Source organism: Pithys albifrons, chromosome 6, assembly GCF_047495875.1.
Source record: "Pithys albifrons albifrons isolate INPA30051 chromosome 6, PitAlb_v1, whole genome shotgun sequence".
Lineage (NCBI taxonomy): Eukaryota > Metazoa > Chordata > Aves > Passeriformes > Thamnophilidae > Pithys > Pithys albifrons.
In genome coordinates, this window is record NC_092463.1 from 49665695 (window position 1) to 49683170 (window position 17476).

General features: G+C 36.3%; 1 protein-coding gene across 4 annotated transcripts in view; it reads left to right on the forward strand.

Annotated features, from left to right (window-relative positions):
• The window catches only part of KCNQ1 (potassium voltage-gated channel subfamily Q member 1), a 345282-nt gene that overhangs the window by 102459 nt on the left and 225347 nt on the right, over window positions 1–17476 (forward strand). For 3 of the 4 annotated variants that reach the window (XM_071559495.1, XM_071559497.1, XM_071559494.1), the window contains exons 9-12: window positions 1079–1201; window positions 2213–2354; window positions 5704–5769; window positions 8775–8895. In XM_071559495.1, the coding sequence (XP_071415596.1) occupies window positions 1079–1201; window positions 2213–2354; window positions 5704–5769; window positions 8775–8895 (452 nt within the window). The remainder of the gene's footprint in view (window positions 1–1078; window positions 1202–2212; window positions 2355–5703; window positions 5770–8774; window positions 8896–17476) is intronic. The other variant, XM_071559496.1, reaches the window with a different exon arrangement.

A 17476-nucleotide genomic window follows, 5' to 3' on the forward strand; every position in this document is an offset into this window, starting at 1 on the left:
CTATTAGTTTTAGATTTCCGAAAGCCCAATTTAATAAATGTGCTACAAATAACTTACAAAAGGATTGTTCTTAAACCAAGACGCTTACAAAATAAGAACAAGACAGTAGAATATCTCAGGTGAGTGATTTTCTTTCCCTGTATTCCTTCTTGTTTTCTTCTAGAGGTCAGTTGTTTCTTCCAGTGTACTATTAACCATGGAGGGAATTATATGGTGATTGTCTGATCCTTTTCTTTCCAGTTGCTGTCTGTTTTCCTTTCTCATTCTGCCTTGCTTTGTTTCTTTCATCTAGTGTTTTATGACCCCTCCTGCTTTAGATTTTAGTTGTGTATCTAAGTGTCCTTTTTTTAATGTAGTGTGCAAGTGGGGATCTGCTTTCTTAATTTGGAGAGTAATTATTAATCAACTCAGATATATGTACACATTTAAGAAAGAATGCAGTAATGTTTTGTTCCTCGGTGGTCTTGTTTCCTGGCCCTGCTTTTCTTCCTTTTTGTCTTAGAACATGGTACTTTAATCATTGGTGGTTGGCAAAAGGGAGCGTTGGTTGTGGGATTTGGTTCCTGGTTAGCCACTGGTACTATTCCATTGTAATCTGTTTCATTTCTTTGTATGAATATATCCCTACTGACCACATCACAAGTCCTTTTTTTTTTTTCTGGTAGTACTCTTGTGAGGCATGGAAGAACAGATTTTGTTTTTTTCTGCGTAGGAGCCTGAAACACAGGATGTAATAGGCAAAATGCTTAAAAGGCAGGTAGGGAAACTGGAGAGAGCAAGAAATTCAAACCTATTTTTTGAGTCCAGTATGGAGTTTTCTCTCATTACTTGTTTGTTGCTAATGAGAACAAAAGTTGCACTTGAAGAGACTGATCTTTCGTTCTGGTCTGCCTGGTTCTAACTGTGTGGTTTCTATTTACTATATGAGGGTTCTAAACCATGCCGAGTTTGTATTTCCAGTGGGCAAATTTAAGCAAAAAAAATAAAGAATGACTAACATACTACTTAGAAGTTACTGTGTTATACAGTGAGCTGTTAATCTGATTAATTATTCTGTTGCTTGAAACATTTGTTCTAGACTGCATGGAGATGCTACGCTGCAGAAAACCCAGAATCTTCGACATGGAAAATATACATTCGAAAACCTGCCAGGAATTACCATTTGCTGTCACCCAGTCCAAAACCAAAGAAATCGGTCATGGTATCTATAACTAATGTTTCCTATTACCATAATTCAGAATTTTTAAATCAGATTGAATTTGTTTACCCTCTAGAGACTATTTGTTGTGTTTACTTTACAGATTATTACTTTTTTCAAATTTGTATTTAAATTTTAGTTTTGACAGTTTCAGTGTGCAAACATTAGAAACTGTAAGTTAATTTGCTTCAGTTCCCCAAACTTGACCTTTTTAATGGATGATGACCTAACTGAGGCACATCAATCAGCAGCTTACTGTTGTTGTTTGGAAAACTCTAAGAAAAGGGGGTTAAAAAAACCCCCTACCATTTCCAAGAGAATAACTTTTAATTGCTAAAAAAAAACAGATAAACCAAAACCAACAAAATTGCTGCTTCTCTCAGCTCTTGATTTTGTTGTTTTTTAGGGTTTCTTGGTAAATACATCTTGTGCCTATATAGAGTAGTATTGTCACATAAACAGGTTCAATAAGAATTTTTTTTTTAATTTAAAAACAGCAACTAGAAAACCTTTACCTGAGTCTTTGGATTATGTGATCCTCCATCCTCTCTATTGTAAAAGTCTTGCACAGTAGGCTCAAGCTGGAAGGGGAGGATGTTGTGCAAAAATCTTCACTTGTATTTGCAAGGGTCATCTGAGCTCAGTAGCAATGTATCCATTTGCGGTTTGTGCTGAGGGTATGATTTATTCTATCCATAAAATGGTAAAGATACTCTAGAATAGTTTGATTTATATAAGCTGCTGCAGAACTAGCAGATTTTTTTTCTTTTTTTTTACTGCAGTCAAGGGATTTGGTAATGACAATGTGCAGAATTCTAGTGATTAGCCAGTTTGGGCAGGCTGGGAGGGGAAACATAGTGAGAAACACAGTACAGCATCATGAAAAAGTAATTGGTCAGGTACTCCTTTAATTGGTGTTAACTCATGGGGAAGTGCATTATTATTGAAGACATTACTGAAGAGACAACTAAATGTGGCTTGGTTTGAGTAATTTAATGTATGTGGGATTTTTAGGTTAAAAAGAAGAAATTTAAATTAGACAAGGACAATGGGTCTTCTTCTCCAGATAGGATGTTGACTATACCACACATCACTTACGACCATGTGACGGAGGAAAGGAAACCTGATTTCAATTTTGAAGCATATGAAAATTCTGGTAAGGAGTTCCATTATAAAATGCTAGTTATTATAATGGCTTCTGTTACTAGATTTACACACAGGTCCATTTTAATATCTGTAGGAGAGAAGGAGAGAACAAGTTCTTGGCATTCTAAAGGGAGAATACTTTGCTTTTCGATTTTGGTTGCTGGCTTTTCTGAATGAGATTTAACCATCAGTTTAATGAGCACACTCCACTTCAGACAAACTAAATAATTTGTCATTTCTGCCTGCCGGAAGAACTGACTCTGAGGCTGGGGCACACATTCCCCAATTCTGCAATTGATTGAAGCTATGGGGATTAGCTGTCAGCTTTTCCATGTGAAATTTACCCAGGATGTGTTACTATTGTGCTTGTACCTGAACCAAAAAGGATTGACATGTCTTGGCTGCACTGAACATAGCCTGCTACGTGACACCATCATGTGCTCCTGCCATCTGCTCAGTGGAGTAGGCTGTGAATCAACTTTTGAAAGCAGAAGTACTTAAGATAAATGTGGATCCATCTGTATTAAATATCACTGTACAAAATGGTACAGTATGAGGAAAAAGAAGAAAGAACTTCGATAATCATCTTATAATTAGTAGCTAATTTATATTTGATTTCACTGTAATGAACTTTCAAAATAAGTCTGAATTTCCAATGTGGCTTTTTTACAAATGTACCTTTATTAGAAGTTCTTAATATGTATTGCTCAAATTTTGGCAACAAGAATAAGATTTAATTTTTAAGTTGTGTTTTATTGATTGCAGATACTTTAGGTACTTACGTTTTTTTCTGCTCAAAAATTTGGCTGATTTGATTAAATTTAATGACCTTTAAAATAAGATAGCCATGTGGGCTGGAATCAGGCATATTTTAATTCAAGCAGAAAATCTCACCTTCCATATACTTTTTTGGCTTGCATTGCTCTGCATTATCCATACTTTTCCTCTCTTTCTTGACCTCTGTTAAGGAATGATTGCAAATTGCATCTGGTGGTAGAAATGACACAGCTGCTAAAAGGTGAACAAGTATTAAGCTTAGTGTGTGTCTCAGAATTTGAGTACAGACACCTTTCTGCAAACCAGTCAAATGAAGGAACCTTACAAATGCTTAGATTTGTGAAGTCCTACCTTTTATCACTAAATTTCTGAGCTGATTAAGGACAATACAATTTGCCAGCAGCTGACTGCTGCCATTTCAAAAATCATTTCTATAGCTTTCAATAGAAGGATTTTCTGTAATTTCTTCTGACACTTACTTTTTTTCTTTTTTATCTGTGTTCTGCTCTCTAAACTGTTACAAGTATACAGGACAAACAGGAATGTTAAAGGTGCTTGGTAAGTTGAGGAAAACAATTCTATTTATGGCATGCCAGCTTATGACAGTGTTATGTTTGCAGTGCTTTTCATTTGTGTCTAGTGGCATATAGTTTCTAAGAACTCTTTTGCAGCCAAGGTGATCTAGACAGACAAAAATGTACACTCTCACAGATCACAATTGCACCCACAGCCTCATTACAGAGGGAAAAGTGAGCACTCATATTAATAAGTAGATGATCTCCAGTGGGTTTTTTTATACTTGAGAAAAATTGCTCATGTATATATAAACAACAAAACCCCCAATTTGCTTATAAATAAAGTATAATTCATCCAGTGGTTATCTGGGCATATAGATGAGAATTAATTTCTAAATACGTAGAATGGATAGAAGAAATCTTTCAGATTTGATCTTAGTACTGTGTATTCTGAAATACATGCATATGTTCCTATAAAAATGTGCTGTAGATATTTGTGAACAGATGGGGCCCCATAAATTAAGTAATTTATTTTACTGTTTGTCTGGATTCTGTGATCACTTAAGCAGCCATGTAGTCCTGTGATGTTTCTAATGTGCTTGCTTAGGCACTTTCTTAACAACTGAGCATTCCCCAAAGTCTGTAGGACGGGAGAGAGGCCTGGGCAAAAGACCTCTGTGATTTAGTGAGAGTGCTGTGAGCCACCTGTAAGTTTTCTGTCCTGAACTCACTAAAGACAACAGAGGCTTCTTTTCAGTGATTGAGTGCAAAGATGCTCAGGCCTAGATTAAGTTGTCTGAAAATACAAGGTTCAGTTTCTCACCTGAACCCACATGGAACACAGGTGCAAATTAGGTGGTAAAACAGTGAAGAAAAACTGAATCTCCTTGACTCACCCTGATCAATCCTTGATTTGCCCATTTTTCCAGTCTCCACTCATTTCCTGTGTTACAAGAGGTGCATCTCTGTTGGGGGTGAGCATGGTGGAACAAGATCAGGAGAAGCAGCAAGAGCCACCAAGTCATCTTCATCTTGGGGAAATATCAGAGGAGCTTTGTCAGCCATCATAGGTTCAGCTTCTATTTGTAGCCAGGTAGCCTGAGATCAGCGGACCTGAGACATTACCTAACACTGTTCTCACAGTAACTCAAAGAAATAAAGAGGAGAGAGTGTAATTGTACTTAATGTGAATTAGATTGCCTACACAGAAAACTGAAGCTGCCAAGTCAAAAGCTCAGAAACAAGACATTAGGAAGTACAAGAATAAAGGATGCCCGTTCAGCTTTAATGTGGTCTTCGGAAAGTCTCTAGTCACATATGCTGTAAATTCAGTATATTAAGTAAACTTTTGGGCTGCCCATTTACATTTCAGTCTTCATACTCCTGGATCCTTCATCTGTCTTCCCCGCCAGTATCCTTGGGCAACCAAAGATGTTCAGCTTTTCTTCCCTTTCTTGTTTTTCTTGGCATCATTGGTTTGACAAACACCCAAGAGCCATGACTGGAGCATGCTTTTGCGGTTTAGGAATGGTACTCCCCAGTTCAGTACTCCCACTGAGAATCTCCAAACCCCTGAAATCTGACCAGAAGATAGTTGCACTGTGAACTGTGTGAACTAGAATAAGAGAGGTCTGACCTGTATAAGGTTGGACACTTAGGAAAGGAAAAGACTTGAGAAACCTAAAAGTCATGAAGAAAGAGGCAAACATAGATCTCTTTCCTTCAAATGGGACGTGCATGTAGGGAGGAATGTCTTGCAGCAGGTGACACTGCCATGAAGAATGGGTTTGCAGAGGCAAAGATGCCTCCTTAGTGATGATGTTATATTCTGCCAACATGTAATGCACTCTAGTAGAGTTTCATACAAACACTTTTCCACAGTATATTTTTATTTTGTGTCAAGTAGAACATGCTGTATTTTAGATATGTCTGGATCTCCTCGGCTGCCTGTCTGGAACTTTCCTTTTTTTTTTTTTTTGTTTTCCTTTTTATGTTTGTTTTGTTTGTTTGTTTGTTTTGTTATTTTCCTCTCCTATCTGTTTCATGTACATCTTTACTCTGACTCAGATTGTCAGCGCTCCTGGCCATCCTTTTCCACAGACCAGCAGTCTTCCAGTGCTCCTTCCTCTCCAGGTAAAGCTCATAATATTTCATTGTTCCATCATATTCCATCACCTTTGTTAATTACTAAAGCTTTGCAATGCTGTGTTTGGAGTTGCCTGCTGTGGCACAGAAAATGATAGAACTGGTTTTTTCAAAAAAGCAGAGGCATTTCAGTAGAATTTTGCATTTGGAAGTTGTTCAGGTTGCAAATTGCAAATGTTTAAATAAAATATTTTCTGCAGACCAGATATATTTTCTAAATACATTAAGGAAAACTCAGATTTTTCCATGAAAAAGTGCTTTAAGGTGTTTTAATTTTTTTTGTCTGTGCTTGCAAAAAAGGAGGTGTGAAATATTTTCTGTCTTTCTAGCCAAATAGTCCACTACCAGAAACGCATCTACATACATGTCATGTTTTATATAAATTATTGTCTTGGTAATATAGAAAGAAACCCCATTAATTTCTTGTTACTGTTTTTATTGTAGAATGATTTGTTTTGGAAGGGACCTTTAAAGGTGTCTAGTCCAACTCCTCTGCAATGAGCAGGGACATCTTCAGCGAGATCAGGTTGCTTAGAACTCCATCCAAAGTGACCGTGGATGTTTCCAGAAAGTTCAGAATTTTAGTTTGAAAGCAGAGGTTTTCGTATTGTGGGGCGTGTATTTTCTGCTATTTCAAAGTGTAGTGCTTGGGTCTACATTATCAGTTGGATAGTTGTGCCTGTTACCATAGTTGTGCTGCTGCACAAAAAGATAGAGAAAATAAAGCTGGGGTTCCCCAAGATTATAGTGATCATCCTTTGATACACCCATTTCCTGTTTCTTTTCACTCATTGCTATCCATTGAAAATTGGTGTCCCAGTTTTCCCTTTTTTTCCTCTTTAGCCTTGATATTTAGAAATTTAGCATCTTTTTTAACACTGCATTGTAAGAAACACTCTTCCAAACTGAAATGACTATGAATTTATTTCTAAAAGTAAAGAAATGTGCTCCCTGTTGTTCTGCTAGAGCCCTGTTTCAAGGCACCTTCTGTCAGGGAAGCTTTCATAAGGCCATGCTCTTTTCTTGGTTATGATGATCTTAGAAATTTTTAAAATGGAGGGAAGGAGATACCATATTTGCCTAATAATAATCAGCTCTTCATCTCTGTATGCTCAGATAAGAGCTCTTTGAATAGTCTGAGGCACAGCCTTGTTCCGTTTTCATTGTGCCACTCCTTCTCTCTCCCCTCCTATGAAACTGAAGCAATAACTGTGAATCATTCAAGAATAGCTGTTTCTGCAAATCCATTTATGTAGTGAGTGTACTGTATCTCTCATAAGCACTGTTTGGTGACTGTTCAGCAAACACTTTACGTAGTTTGTAGTTCAGCAGTTTTTATCACTTGCTGTCAGTTTGTGAGTCCTCCTTTCCTGGAAATGAAAACAGTGAAAATTAATTTAGTGAAAGCCAAAAGAAGTCTGTTTGAAAGGCATTTTGCTTCATATCTAAATCTGGAATTATTTTGCTTGTTCCACAGCCACTGTTTGGTATGATGGCTACAGCAAAGTGATTAAATAGTATGATACCAAAACCAAAAATTGAAGCTAATGCTTTGTAAAACATACAGCAGAATTTTCATTTTTAAGTGTTACAAGATGCTCCTTCTTGTAACAGTTCTATCTCCTTGCAGTTGTCTTATTTATTTATTTAAAACGGTGATTTCAGAGTTTTTCCTTTCCTATTATAATTTCTTGAGAACAGATTTCCCTTTGTAATTTTGGACGGCCATGTGCCTGGTGGTATAATAACATTCTGTCATCTTATTATTTGTAAAAGTTCAAGTCTGTTTCTACCATATGAAGGTATCTAATTACTTGAGTAAAATGGTTTCATTAAAGAAAAGTTTCCTGATATCTCCATTTCTATTCTCATTAAATATCAGTTACCTTCAAGTTACCTATTTCTGCTGTATTCCTTTAGCTTTTGTGTGGTATTTTGGAAGTGCATTATTTGCTCTTAAAATAAAACATATTTAATATAGTAGAGATTTCATAAATTACTGCACTATAATTATTTTAGTTGAGTGTTCCAGCCAGTTACACAGACAAAGGTTTCTATGAAGGGTCACAATCTGCCTATGATTTATATGGAATTTAGCCTAGTTTTCTTTTCCATAAATTCATTTACAGTCATAAACCACAGTAGTGGTTTTATTTATATGTAAATTTCGTGGCTTCTCTAACAAATGTTAGGACCATGTTGGAAAAAGCACTTACTGTTCCTAGTGTTAGTGTCTGACAGAATTTCAGAGGCTGAGTTTAAAAATGAAATCTGTAACACTCTGCCTATTTTTTTGATGCATGAGAGGGATAATATTCAAATAACTTTGCTGCTGAAACTTCTGATTTCTGAAGTTCTGTGAAACAAATGTGTCAGTAAGGACCTCATTTTGAATGAACTGAATATTTTACCGTCTGTCTTGTGCCTGAGGCTGAAGATGAGGCATCCTCATGCCTAACGGTGAGGGAACCAGCAGACAGGATACAGCATACAGCGTGTGACAGGATCTGACTGCTCACCATGAAATTGCGTAGGCTCCTGTGTTGATCTAGGCCTGGTTTCTTGATCTTAGTCACAATAATTATACCCCATGTAAATGGAACGTGAAGTAGAGATGATATAAAAAGGAACTATTTTTGTCATTGAATTACTCTCATGCACTGTTGCTGTTGAGTGGTGGTCCTTGGGATGGCTGAATATTGCATGGTAAGTTTTATAATGCATGAAGCCATCTGTCTTATAGATACTCAAAAGTCTAGTGTATAAGGAGTATGAACAAAGAAAAGAATAAACTGTTAATTTTAAATTCTTCACCAGAAGTTGAAATGCTTTGGGCAGAAGAAGAGTTAAAATTTTGCTTTTAATGAACTCTGCAATTTTTGATAATAATTTCAGTTTTCAATATTCTGTTAAAATGTATAGTATTTCAGAGGACCAGGTGAGTGGTAGGGAAATGCTGTTGGTTTAACTGATACCTGCATGTTTTTTCACAGTGAAAAAAAGCCCGACATTTTTAGATGTGAACACAGGACCCTTCATCAGGACCAGCAGCTTTGCCGATGAGCTTGACCTGGAGGGTGAGACCCTGCTGACCCCAATAACTCACATCTCACAGTAAGTCAAGGCTGTGCATTAGTTGACTTAGACAAGAGAAGCCAATTCAGGTGGGAGGAGCTGAAATGCAGAGCTGATAGGGTTATTTCAGATATTTGCCTCAAACTCTTTTTACCTTGAAGTTGATGTGTATTCTGTTCTAATTGCCAGTAAATCTTCATGTTGACCTAAAGAAAAGTTCACTTGGTTGTGACACAAGGCTTTAGTTTTCAGGTAATGTCTCTGGACAGCTGGTGACTGATATCCTCAAGATTTTTACACAGAGACAATGTGTGGGAGTACTTGCCTGATGAGAGTTATATTACTCCCTCCATCATTTTCCAGTTGAATAGCTGTAAAGTGTAAATTTTAAATACCAGCCTTTTCATTTCAGCAGCACCTTCCCTAATGGTCAAATGATGTTCTACATTGGAAGAAAAGCTCTGTTTGATCATTATTACTGCTTTGTTGTACATAAAATGGTTTGAAATAGGCCTGTATATTTTTAATTTTCTTTTTCCTTTTAAAAGAATATTTTCCATCTGTCTTTTATGCTAAAATGTTATTGTCAGGTTTTCAGATTATTCTGAAAAATTGAGAATTGCAAAAAATTTTTCTTCAAATGTCTTTAAAAATAAATTTTTTGCCATTGTTAATTCAAACTCCTGAAAAATGCTCATTATTTGCTATAGTATGTGTGGTGGTATGTCCTCTAGCAGGGGAAAACCACTTTTTTCCCCCCTTCTGTTTCTAAAAATCTGAGGATTTCCACAGTGAAACCACAGATGAAAATTCTTGATGCATTTGTATTTCTGAGGTACAAAACATGCAGAAATGCTGCTATTTTTCAGGCCATTTTCTTATATGGTAAAAATACCAGAGAAGCACAAATGTACTTTTTATAGCCATTTTGGAAGGGCACTTATTTAAAAAAAAAAAAAAGAAAATGTTTAAGTGGAATCTTCCCCGTCCCCCCAAACAAAGATATTTGCATCACCCAAATGGTACATCTGTTTATAGGGAGAGTATTTTTCAAGACTTGAATTCTAGAAGATTTTTTATCGGTAAAAGCAGGAGGAGAAAGTAATAAATTTTCTCAAGACAGACAAGAAAAATGGAGCAACAAAACCAGATCTAGATGTTTTCTTTGTGTAGCTTTTTTGTAACTTAATTTTCCACAGTGTTTCAGACTGTAAGAGCAATAAGTTTTGATGCTAGGAGTTTGCAGTATCCCTTTTGGGTTGGGAATTTGGTTATTTTTCATTGAAAATTTTCAAATAATGTGCTTCATCACTTTAAAGTTCAACTTATGTAGCAGCTGAGATTTTTTTTTCTATGAACTACTTGTGGGAAACCTAAGGATATAGGTAATGTGTATCAGCTGAAGGACTTCATCACATTAACACCCTAGTCTATCAGTAACTTAGATACTGCTTTTTGTACTTGCTTAGTTTTCAGTTGTAACCTTGCTTGAAATCTCCCTTGATTGCTCTGGGCCATCACTGATGGTACAAAATGTGTCCCCATATGTGGCTTGAATTGAGTCTCTGCTAGGGTGGAAGAAAATGGAAGTCATTGTTTCTTTTAAGATTTTGTGTTTAGATACAAAACTGGATAAACTGGGTGAAATGGAAAACTGGATAAAATACTAGCTGAAATGTGTGTCTCTGAAACTCAGGAGCTCAAATGTTTTACAGTCTGAGAGCTGTTCACTTAGAAGTGCATTTACTTTGTATGCAGTTTATTAAGAGGCCTGAAACAATGCCAAATTAGCCTGTAAATAATGAAAACCCTATGTTTTGTCATGTCAGTTGGATTGTTGGCATTCAGGCAACAGATATTCCCAAATACTGAAATGAAAAATGTTGGAATGTTTGTTTAGCCATTGAGTTGTGTGTTCTGCTTGCATTTGAGGTGATTGAAAAGCAAGGTGCTGTGCTGTGTCACTGAGTACCTGTGTTGCTGGATGCTGAAGACCAGTCCATTTCCATGAGTTATTTAGCCAAATGCTTCGTATGCTTTAGACAAGTGCTTCATTTCAAAGTCCTAGGAAACAAATATTTATGAGCTAGTGTCAGATGTTACTAGAACTTGCCTGTTAGACACGTGGGCATAGAATTAATGATCAAATTTAGAATTGCACATTAGATACATCCCAGTGTGCAAAGCCACACACTGACTTTCTGTATAGTGAAAATGATCAGTCATTTCAGGCTTTTATCTGTGTGTGTTTTTAATTTAAGCTTAAAAGTTATTCTGTGCCTGAGAAAATCTAGGATGAATTACTTTGTTTTGATATCTCCAGTTGTAAAACATTTTATTTCCTTAAAGCCATCACATATATAAAATATGATCACTCCAGATTTGTTTATAAGGAAGTAAGCAATCATATGCAAGTACTTAACAAAATTACTAGTACCAGCTATAGTAAAGTCAATTAAGTGCAAATATATCTACTTTCAGGTCTTAAAAGCAATTCATACTTCAATAGAGTAGCATAAATATGTAAAAGTGTGGGGTACCTACTTTGTTACTGACAGGTAAACACTTGGCATCATTGTGGCTTAAAAAATGAATTAGGTTAAGTTTTGTTTCCTCACTTGTATTAGGTCCTGGAAAGTAAATGCCATCTTTCAGCCCTTTTAATAAAGGGCTTTAGTCTTCTAGGCCCAAAGTCCCCTTCAATTTAATTTCAGTACCCTACTAGTTCATGGAAAAATTACTGTCTTGGTAAATGAGGGTGCATATTCTCTATGAATTTATTAGGACTGGGTTTGTGTCAAATAGAAAAATGCAGGTGTAGGGTTTTTTGCAGTACATGTCTGAATGTGTTTTAAGTCTGTTTTGAAATAAATATTGCATTAAATGTAGCTCTGTGGCTGTGGAATTGCACATAGGAAATCATTCATGTAGAAAGATTACTGTATCTGTTAACCACTGTCACTACCTATTTGAGGCTACAAAAATAATAATAAAACCACATTGATGTTCAAACAGGAAAGTTAACACAAGTCATATAAAAAACAGATTTGCAGCAGGTGCATGTAGAAATATAGAATAAGGTAGCAGTGTATAAGGGAGTGACTGCTTTTTCCGTACTACATGAGAAGTCTTATGAGCAGAAGATGCAGATTCATCAGAGTGGTCTGTGTAATTAGCTGTTACAGATCTCACCCATAAGATGCTATGTAACAGTGTAAACAGTGCAACGCATAGTGTGTTGTTTGTGATAGAACTTGGCCCTTCAGTGCTTTGTTTAATGGTTGTTGTGGTCTGTTCTGTTGTAAAAGTGAAATATAAAACTGGACTGCGGCACTACCACCCCTCTCCTTTAGCTTTCTCACTGGGTTATTTCTCTGTAATCAGTGTGTTCCTGTGTTGTTTCCTGTTCCTTGTTTCACTTTGTTGGGTCTTTTTTTTTAAAATTTGTTTTTTAAAGCAGTGGAAAATTGATGCTACTTGTAACTGAGCCTCAGCTACCAAGAGGTTTATTGCCCTGTGTTTTTATAATTGTTTAATTTCAGCATTACTTTAGATCCAGCTGACTATGTGTTTCTGGCTGTAAGCAGTTGCTAACATTGTGCATTTGTGATCCTATTATTGTCTCTATCAACATGACAATAATTCTTGATGTTTTAATGACTTGTCCCCAGATGTTTCATGTACCTCTTTATTGGGGTGATGAAAATGCATTTAATTAGTTAAACATTGGTTTTGTCAGTAAACATAAAATAGTTGCTTTCCTGCAATTGCATACTGGTGTCACTTTAGATTTAATATGATGTGCTTATGCAAAAATAAAGCTTTACCCTACAAACAAAGAGCACTTCCTTTTTGTTAAGTGTATTTCCATCCTGAAAAAATTCTGTGTCATGACATCAGCCTTGTCTTCTCTACTCTCTCCATCAGCATCTTAAGTGTGGTACAGAGCCTTTTAGACATTTTATTAGGAGTAAGTGGGAGACTCTAGTGATGGAACGGTTTTTAAAAATAAACCCTTCCTTATTAAACAGCAACAATTAAGAAAATAGATTTAGGACTTTGTAATAATTTCCAGATCAAGAGGAAATTATAACAGATGGATATTTCTGAATGATAGAAATGAATGCTTTTGAATGCTTTTAAATATAATCGAAATTTTTTAAATCAAGTGTGCTGGTAAACCCCGAGTGCAGTGTCCATAGTGCTGCAGTTACCACTGGCATTCATTGGAAATAACATTTTCTTTCTTTTTTCTGTTTTTATTGTGTTCTGTGTTTTAATTACCATCATATATTTTGTTGGCATGAAATAGAACCATGTTGCCTAGAACAAACAGTGCTGTTTGTGTCTTATAGCTGTTTCTTTTCTTTTGGATTATCAGTGAGTGGAATCCCTATTTGCTTTGATTTGCTAACTCATATTGTACAAGATTCCTGCTTTTATCTTCCTCTTCTGTATCAAAATGACCCTTTGAGCAAATATTTCTTTTTCATTCTCAAATGAGCCAGATGGAACAGCTGACTTCTGCTGTCAGAAGAATTCCTTCTGAAATGTTGTTAACAACATTTAAAGTGCCATTTCCATGTGGTCCATTTTAGCATTAATGGCAAAGCATTTTTGAAGAATAGCAGTGATAGCAACTATGTAAGAACATGTTTGAGTTAAGACCAGAGCTTAATGTACAGAGATCACTGGTTACTGTCATGTGCTGTTATTCCAGTAATTTACTTGACTTGCAAAAGGAAAGGCCTCAGTGCTTGCTATACAGTGGGCAGCATCCCTTTTTCATTTGGCACATTTCAATATGTTGTCAAGCTCCTTTAGATATGCTTCTTACAATCTGTTGATTTAATAGTTTATTCAAAAGGGGAGGACTGTTTCCCTGAGTTATTCCCTTTGGTATGAAATAGCATCATTATATCCTATGTTTTTGTTATAAATTGTCAATAAACTTGGCCATAGAAATCGACCCTAGAACTATGGATGTATCACGTATCTGATTTTTTCAGCTGCTGTGAGACACTTGAGAGTATGAAGTGTCCCTAAAGCTGGTTTAACAAGCAGTCAGGAAAGTTCCTTTTCTCAGCAGGAAACGCCAGAATGGTTGTAAACAAGACACTGTAAGGATTTCCATGTCATCATCCATTCTGATTTCTCATTGCAGGTTGTATGGGGAGGGCAAAGGAGCTGTGGCAGTTCAGTCCTAAATACATCTAATCCCTGAAGTAAGCTGTGATCAATGTTGTATAGTCATCAAAGAAGACTCAAAGTGTCTCTGATTTCAGAAATTATTAGTTTGCTGTTAGTCCCAGTTATAGGGGCCTGCCAAGCTTCTTTACAGCAAAAGAGCTGAGTGGTTGTAGTAGAGCGGGACATCAGCAAACTTGTGTCTTACATGTTGAAAGGCAAATGGGTATTTTAGTATGTCCATAATGGCTTATAAGAACTCTATTTCTGGATTATGAGAACTGGTATTAGTTTAGAAGCACTGCCAAAATAGCTGTGGCATACGCATTGTGACAGTGTACTGAGAGTCTGGGCATTGTGCATTTCTGTGTGCCTTGATTAAATATCACTGTAAACTCTTCACTGCACCTGAAAAGAACCGTAGCCACTGCTGTGCTGAGACAAACATGAACTTGTTTCCAGGTGCTATTGCATCTGGATATATTTTATCTGTAATCCTATGCCTCAGTTGAAAACTCGCTGAGTTGGAGACTGCTCTGTGTTTGTATAATATCTAATAGGTGGGATCCCAGTACACGAACTGATTCTGTGTTTTGCATCCAGTGTCTGCTATAGAGTTGGCTAAAGTGGACTGATTGTGTCTTCCACAATACAGGCAGTTATTTACAATATTTGTTTTTACGTATGGATTACCTGAGATGTGCTGAAGACTTGAGCAGATATTCACAGTGTCTTATTTCACCTTTGACACTGTAGCAACTGAGCTGCTTTCAGCAGTGCAGTAAGTGATGTGGAGAACATCTGTCCCATGTGGTTACTTGCCTCTTTTATCATCGGGGGGAAGTTCTTGTACTGTGGTGTGTGGTTGCTTTTTTTCATAGATTAGATAGAGTGTGTAGTTTACATCAATAGGTCTGAAGACCAGAAGGGATAATTAGATCATTCTCTTTGATCTTGTAAAAGACAAGCTGTAGCACTCCATGAAGTTGCAGCATTACTGTGCTGTGTTCTTGATACGAGCAAAAACACAGTAAAAGAAATGTATTAATGAATGAACAAGATGAAAAAAATTCAGGCAGGATCATAGAGTTTGCAATTTCATGTGTCCTTTTTTTATTATGTTTATTTATTGGAGAGGGAAGTGCTATCATATATTGGTGCTGCTATTTGCCAGAAGTCAGTACTGGACAAATCATTCTTTGTTAGAGCTTACAAACCTGTATGAAATAATATTCTCATGATCTTTTCTCTCTTACTACAAATTGTCAAGAGCAGTGTAAAATTACTGTTTGTCTATTTTATGTTACTGACATGGTATAAAAGTAATGTGTTGACTTTTCCTAGTGTACAAACCATCTAGGCAGAAGCTAAGATAGCTTAGCTATTTCTTTTGTGTTGCAGATGAACACTGCATTCCTTGGTCTCCAAGTGCTGGTTTACATCTTGATTGATGTTAAGTAATTAAACCAGACTCCAGCTGCTTAGTGATTCAGAAGTACAGGGGTCCTATGCTGTAAAAACAACAAGCAACTCCCCCCTACTAACTTTTATCATTGTTTACTTTGGGCGTCATGCAGAATAATAAGTGCAAAACCGTTTTCTTTTTAATTGGATGGAGGAGACAATAAGAATATCCCATTTTTATCTAATATTTTAAAAGATTAAATTTATTATCATTTTGTTAATTCCAGAATTAAAATTCAAAACATAAATAAACATTTTCTGTTAGGAGAATGGGAAATGGCTTTACTTTTTGTTTAGATGTGTTGGATATACCAGAAGTTAAAAACTTGAGTAGTTTATAATGTGTATACTTTTATTGAAAGTTGTTTTAACCAATAAACAGAATAGAAATTATGTTTAATAATTTATTAATGATATAAAACCAATTTTTCTAATAATGTGGTAACAAAGTTACAAAGTTGTAAAATCTAATATTTGCAAGTAGAATTAAGATTATCACTCCATTATTACTCCAAAATCTATGGGCGACATTGTGCCCACAGGTGCTGCATAGACTATGCTAAATCAGTGTAGCAAAAATACCTGGATTTGGCATCATGGCTCTCCAGCAGGAATCAACCTGGTATCAGTACAAGGTTGTAGAAATGCCTGTCAAGATCAGTGTATGCCATCCAAGAGGCATGGTTGACTGCTGAGATTTATTCCATGTGCAGATACAAACTAGTAAATGAGCATTTTTAGCACAATTATTATTCTAATATTGGTTAAAATGTTAGTGTATACAATAAAAAAAATTTCCATAGTGAAATGTTGGCTGTGGATGTAAGTGTAGTTGCAGATATTTGTGTCAGTGTGTGGGGCAGAGTTGGAACCCAACACAGCGTAACAAGCAAATAGTTCTTCTAATGTATTTTTGACCTAATCATCTAGTTCCAGGCTCAACTATCAAATCCAAGTGTGGAAAATTATGGTATATAAAACCAAAAGCACATGTGACCTTTGTGTTGGGTAACTAATTTCTGGTAAGGTCTTGTTAGAGCATCTTTTGTCATAAAGTGCACTATGCTGGAAAAATGGAAATCAATGGCTGGATTCGATATTGCTGAATAGTGCACCAGAACAGCAATGCTAAAGGAAAATACCTTTTTGTAACAGTATTAATACAAAGGGGAGCAATTCCAAAAGGTGTAAATGGGTTAGTTTTCCTGCTATAATACTGTAATTGTTCGGGAAGTTGCATGATGTACATTCTGATGGTAAAAGGGATCTGAAAATTGCTCGAATATATTATCAATGCATTTTTCTTATTATAATTTCATAGCACAGTATTTTGCAAAGCAATAGGGTGATTGCGGGGTTTTTCCATACGTAATTGCTGCTCCAAGTATGACCAGTTCAGGCTAAATGTATCTTCCTCTTGCTGTACTTCTCTGGGAATTCTATTACAGCACTGACACATTAAAGAGTCTCTTCTGCAGCTACTGTTTCTGATCACTGTTGATGATATTTTTCCAAAGTTAGAAACATGCTTAAGTATGATTAACACGCTAATGCTGTAGCAAAACTTACTGCAATGGAAAGTTTTGTTTTACATGTTTGCCAAATCCATGGCAGAGCTGTGAAGTAGCAAGCTCTGTGCGTCATCTGGGATTCCACTTGTGTGAAGTGCAGCAAGCATGGCCTTGGGCGCTTGCCCTGGACAGAGAGCACATGGGAGGTCATGGAGCTGTTGACTGAAATTTGCTTTCTTCATGTGATTGCAAGGACTGAATATAGTCATGATTTCACGCAGGGCCTCAGGAACTTTGTCATACCCATGTGTAGAACTGTAGCTTTTGTTTTACTTCCAGCAGGAAGTTCAACTAGGAAAAGCTGTAGTATTTTAATTGTCTTGCAGACAAAATACCTTAAATATCTTACTGTAGTTGTCAACCTGTTAGTGAACTAAAGCGAAGCACCTGACTTGTTG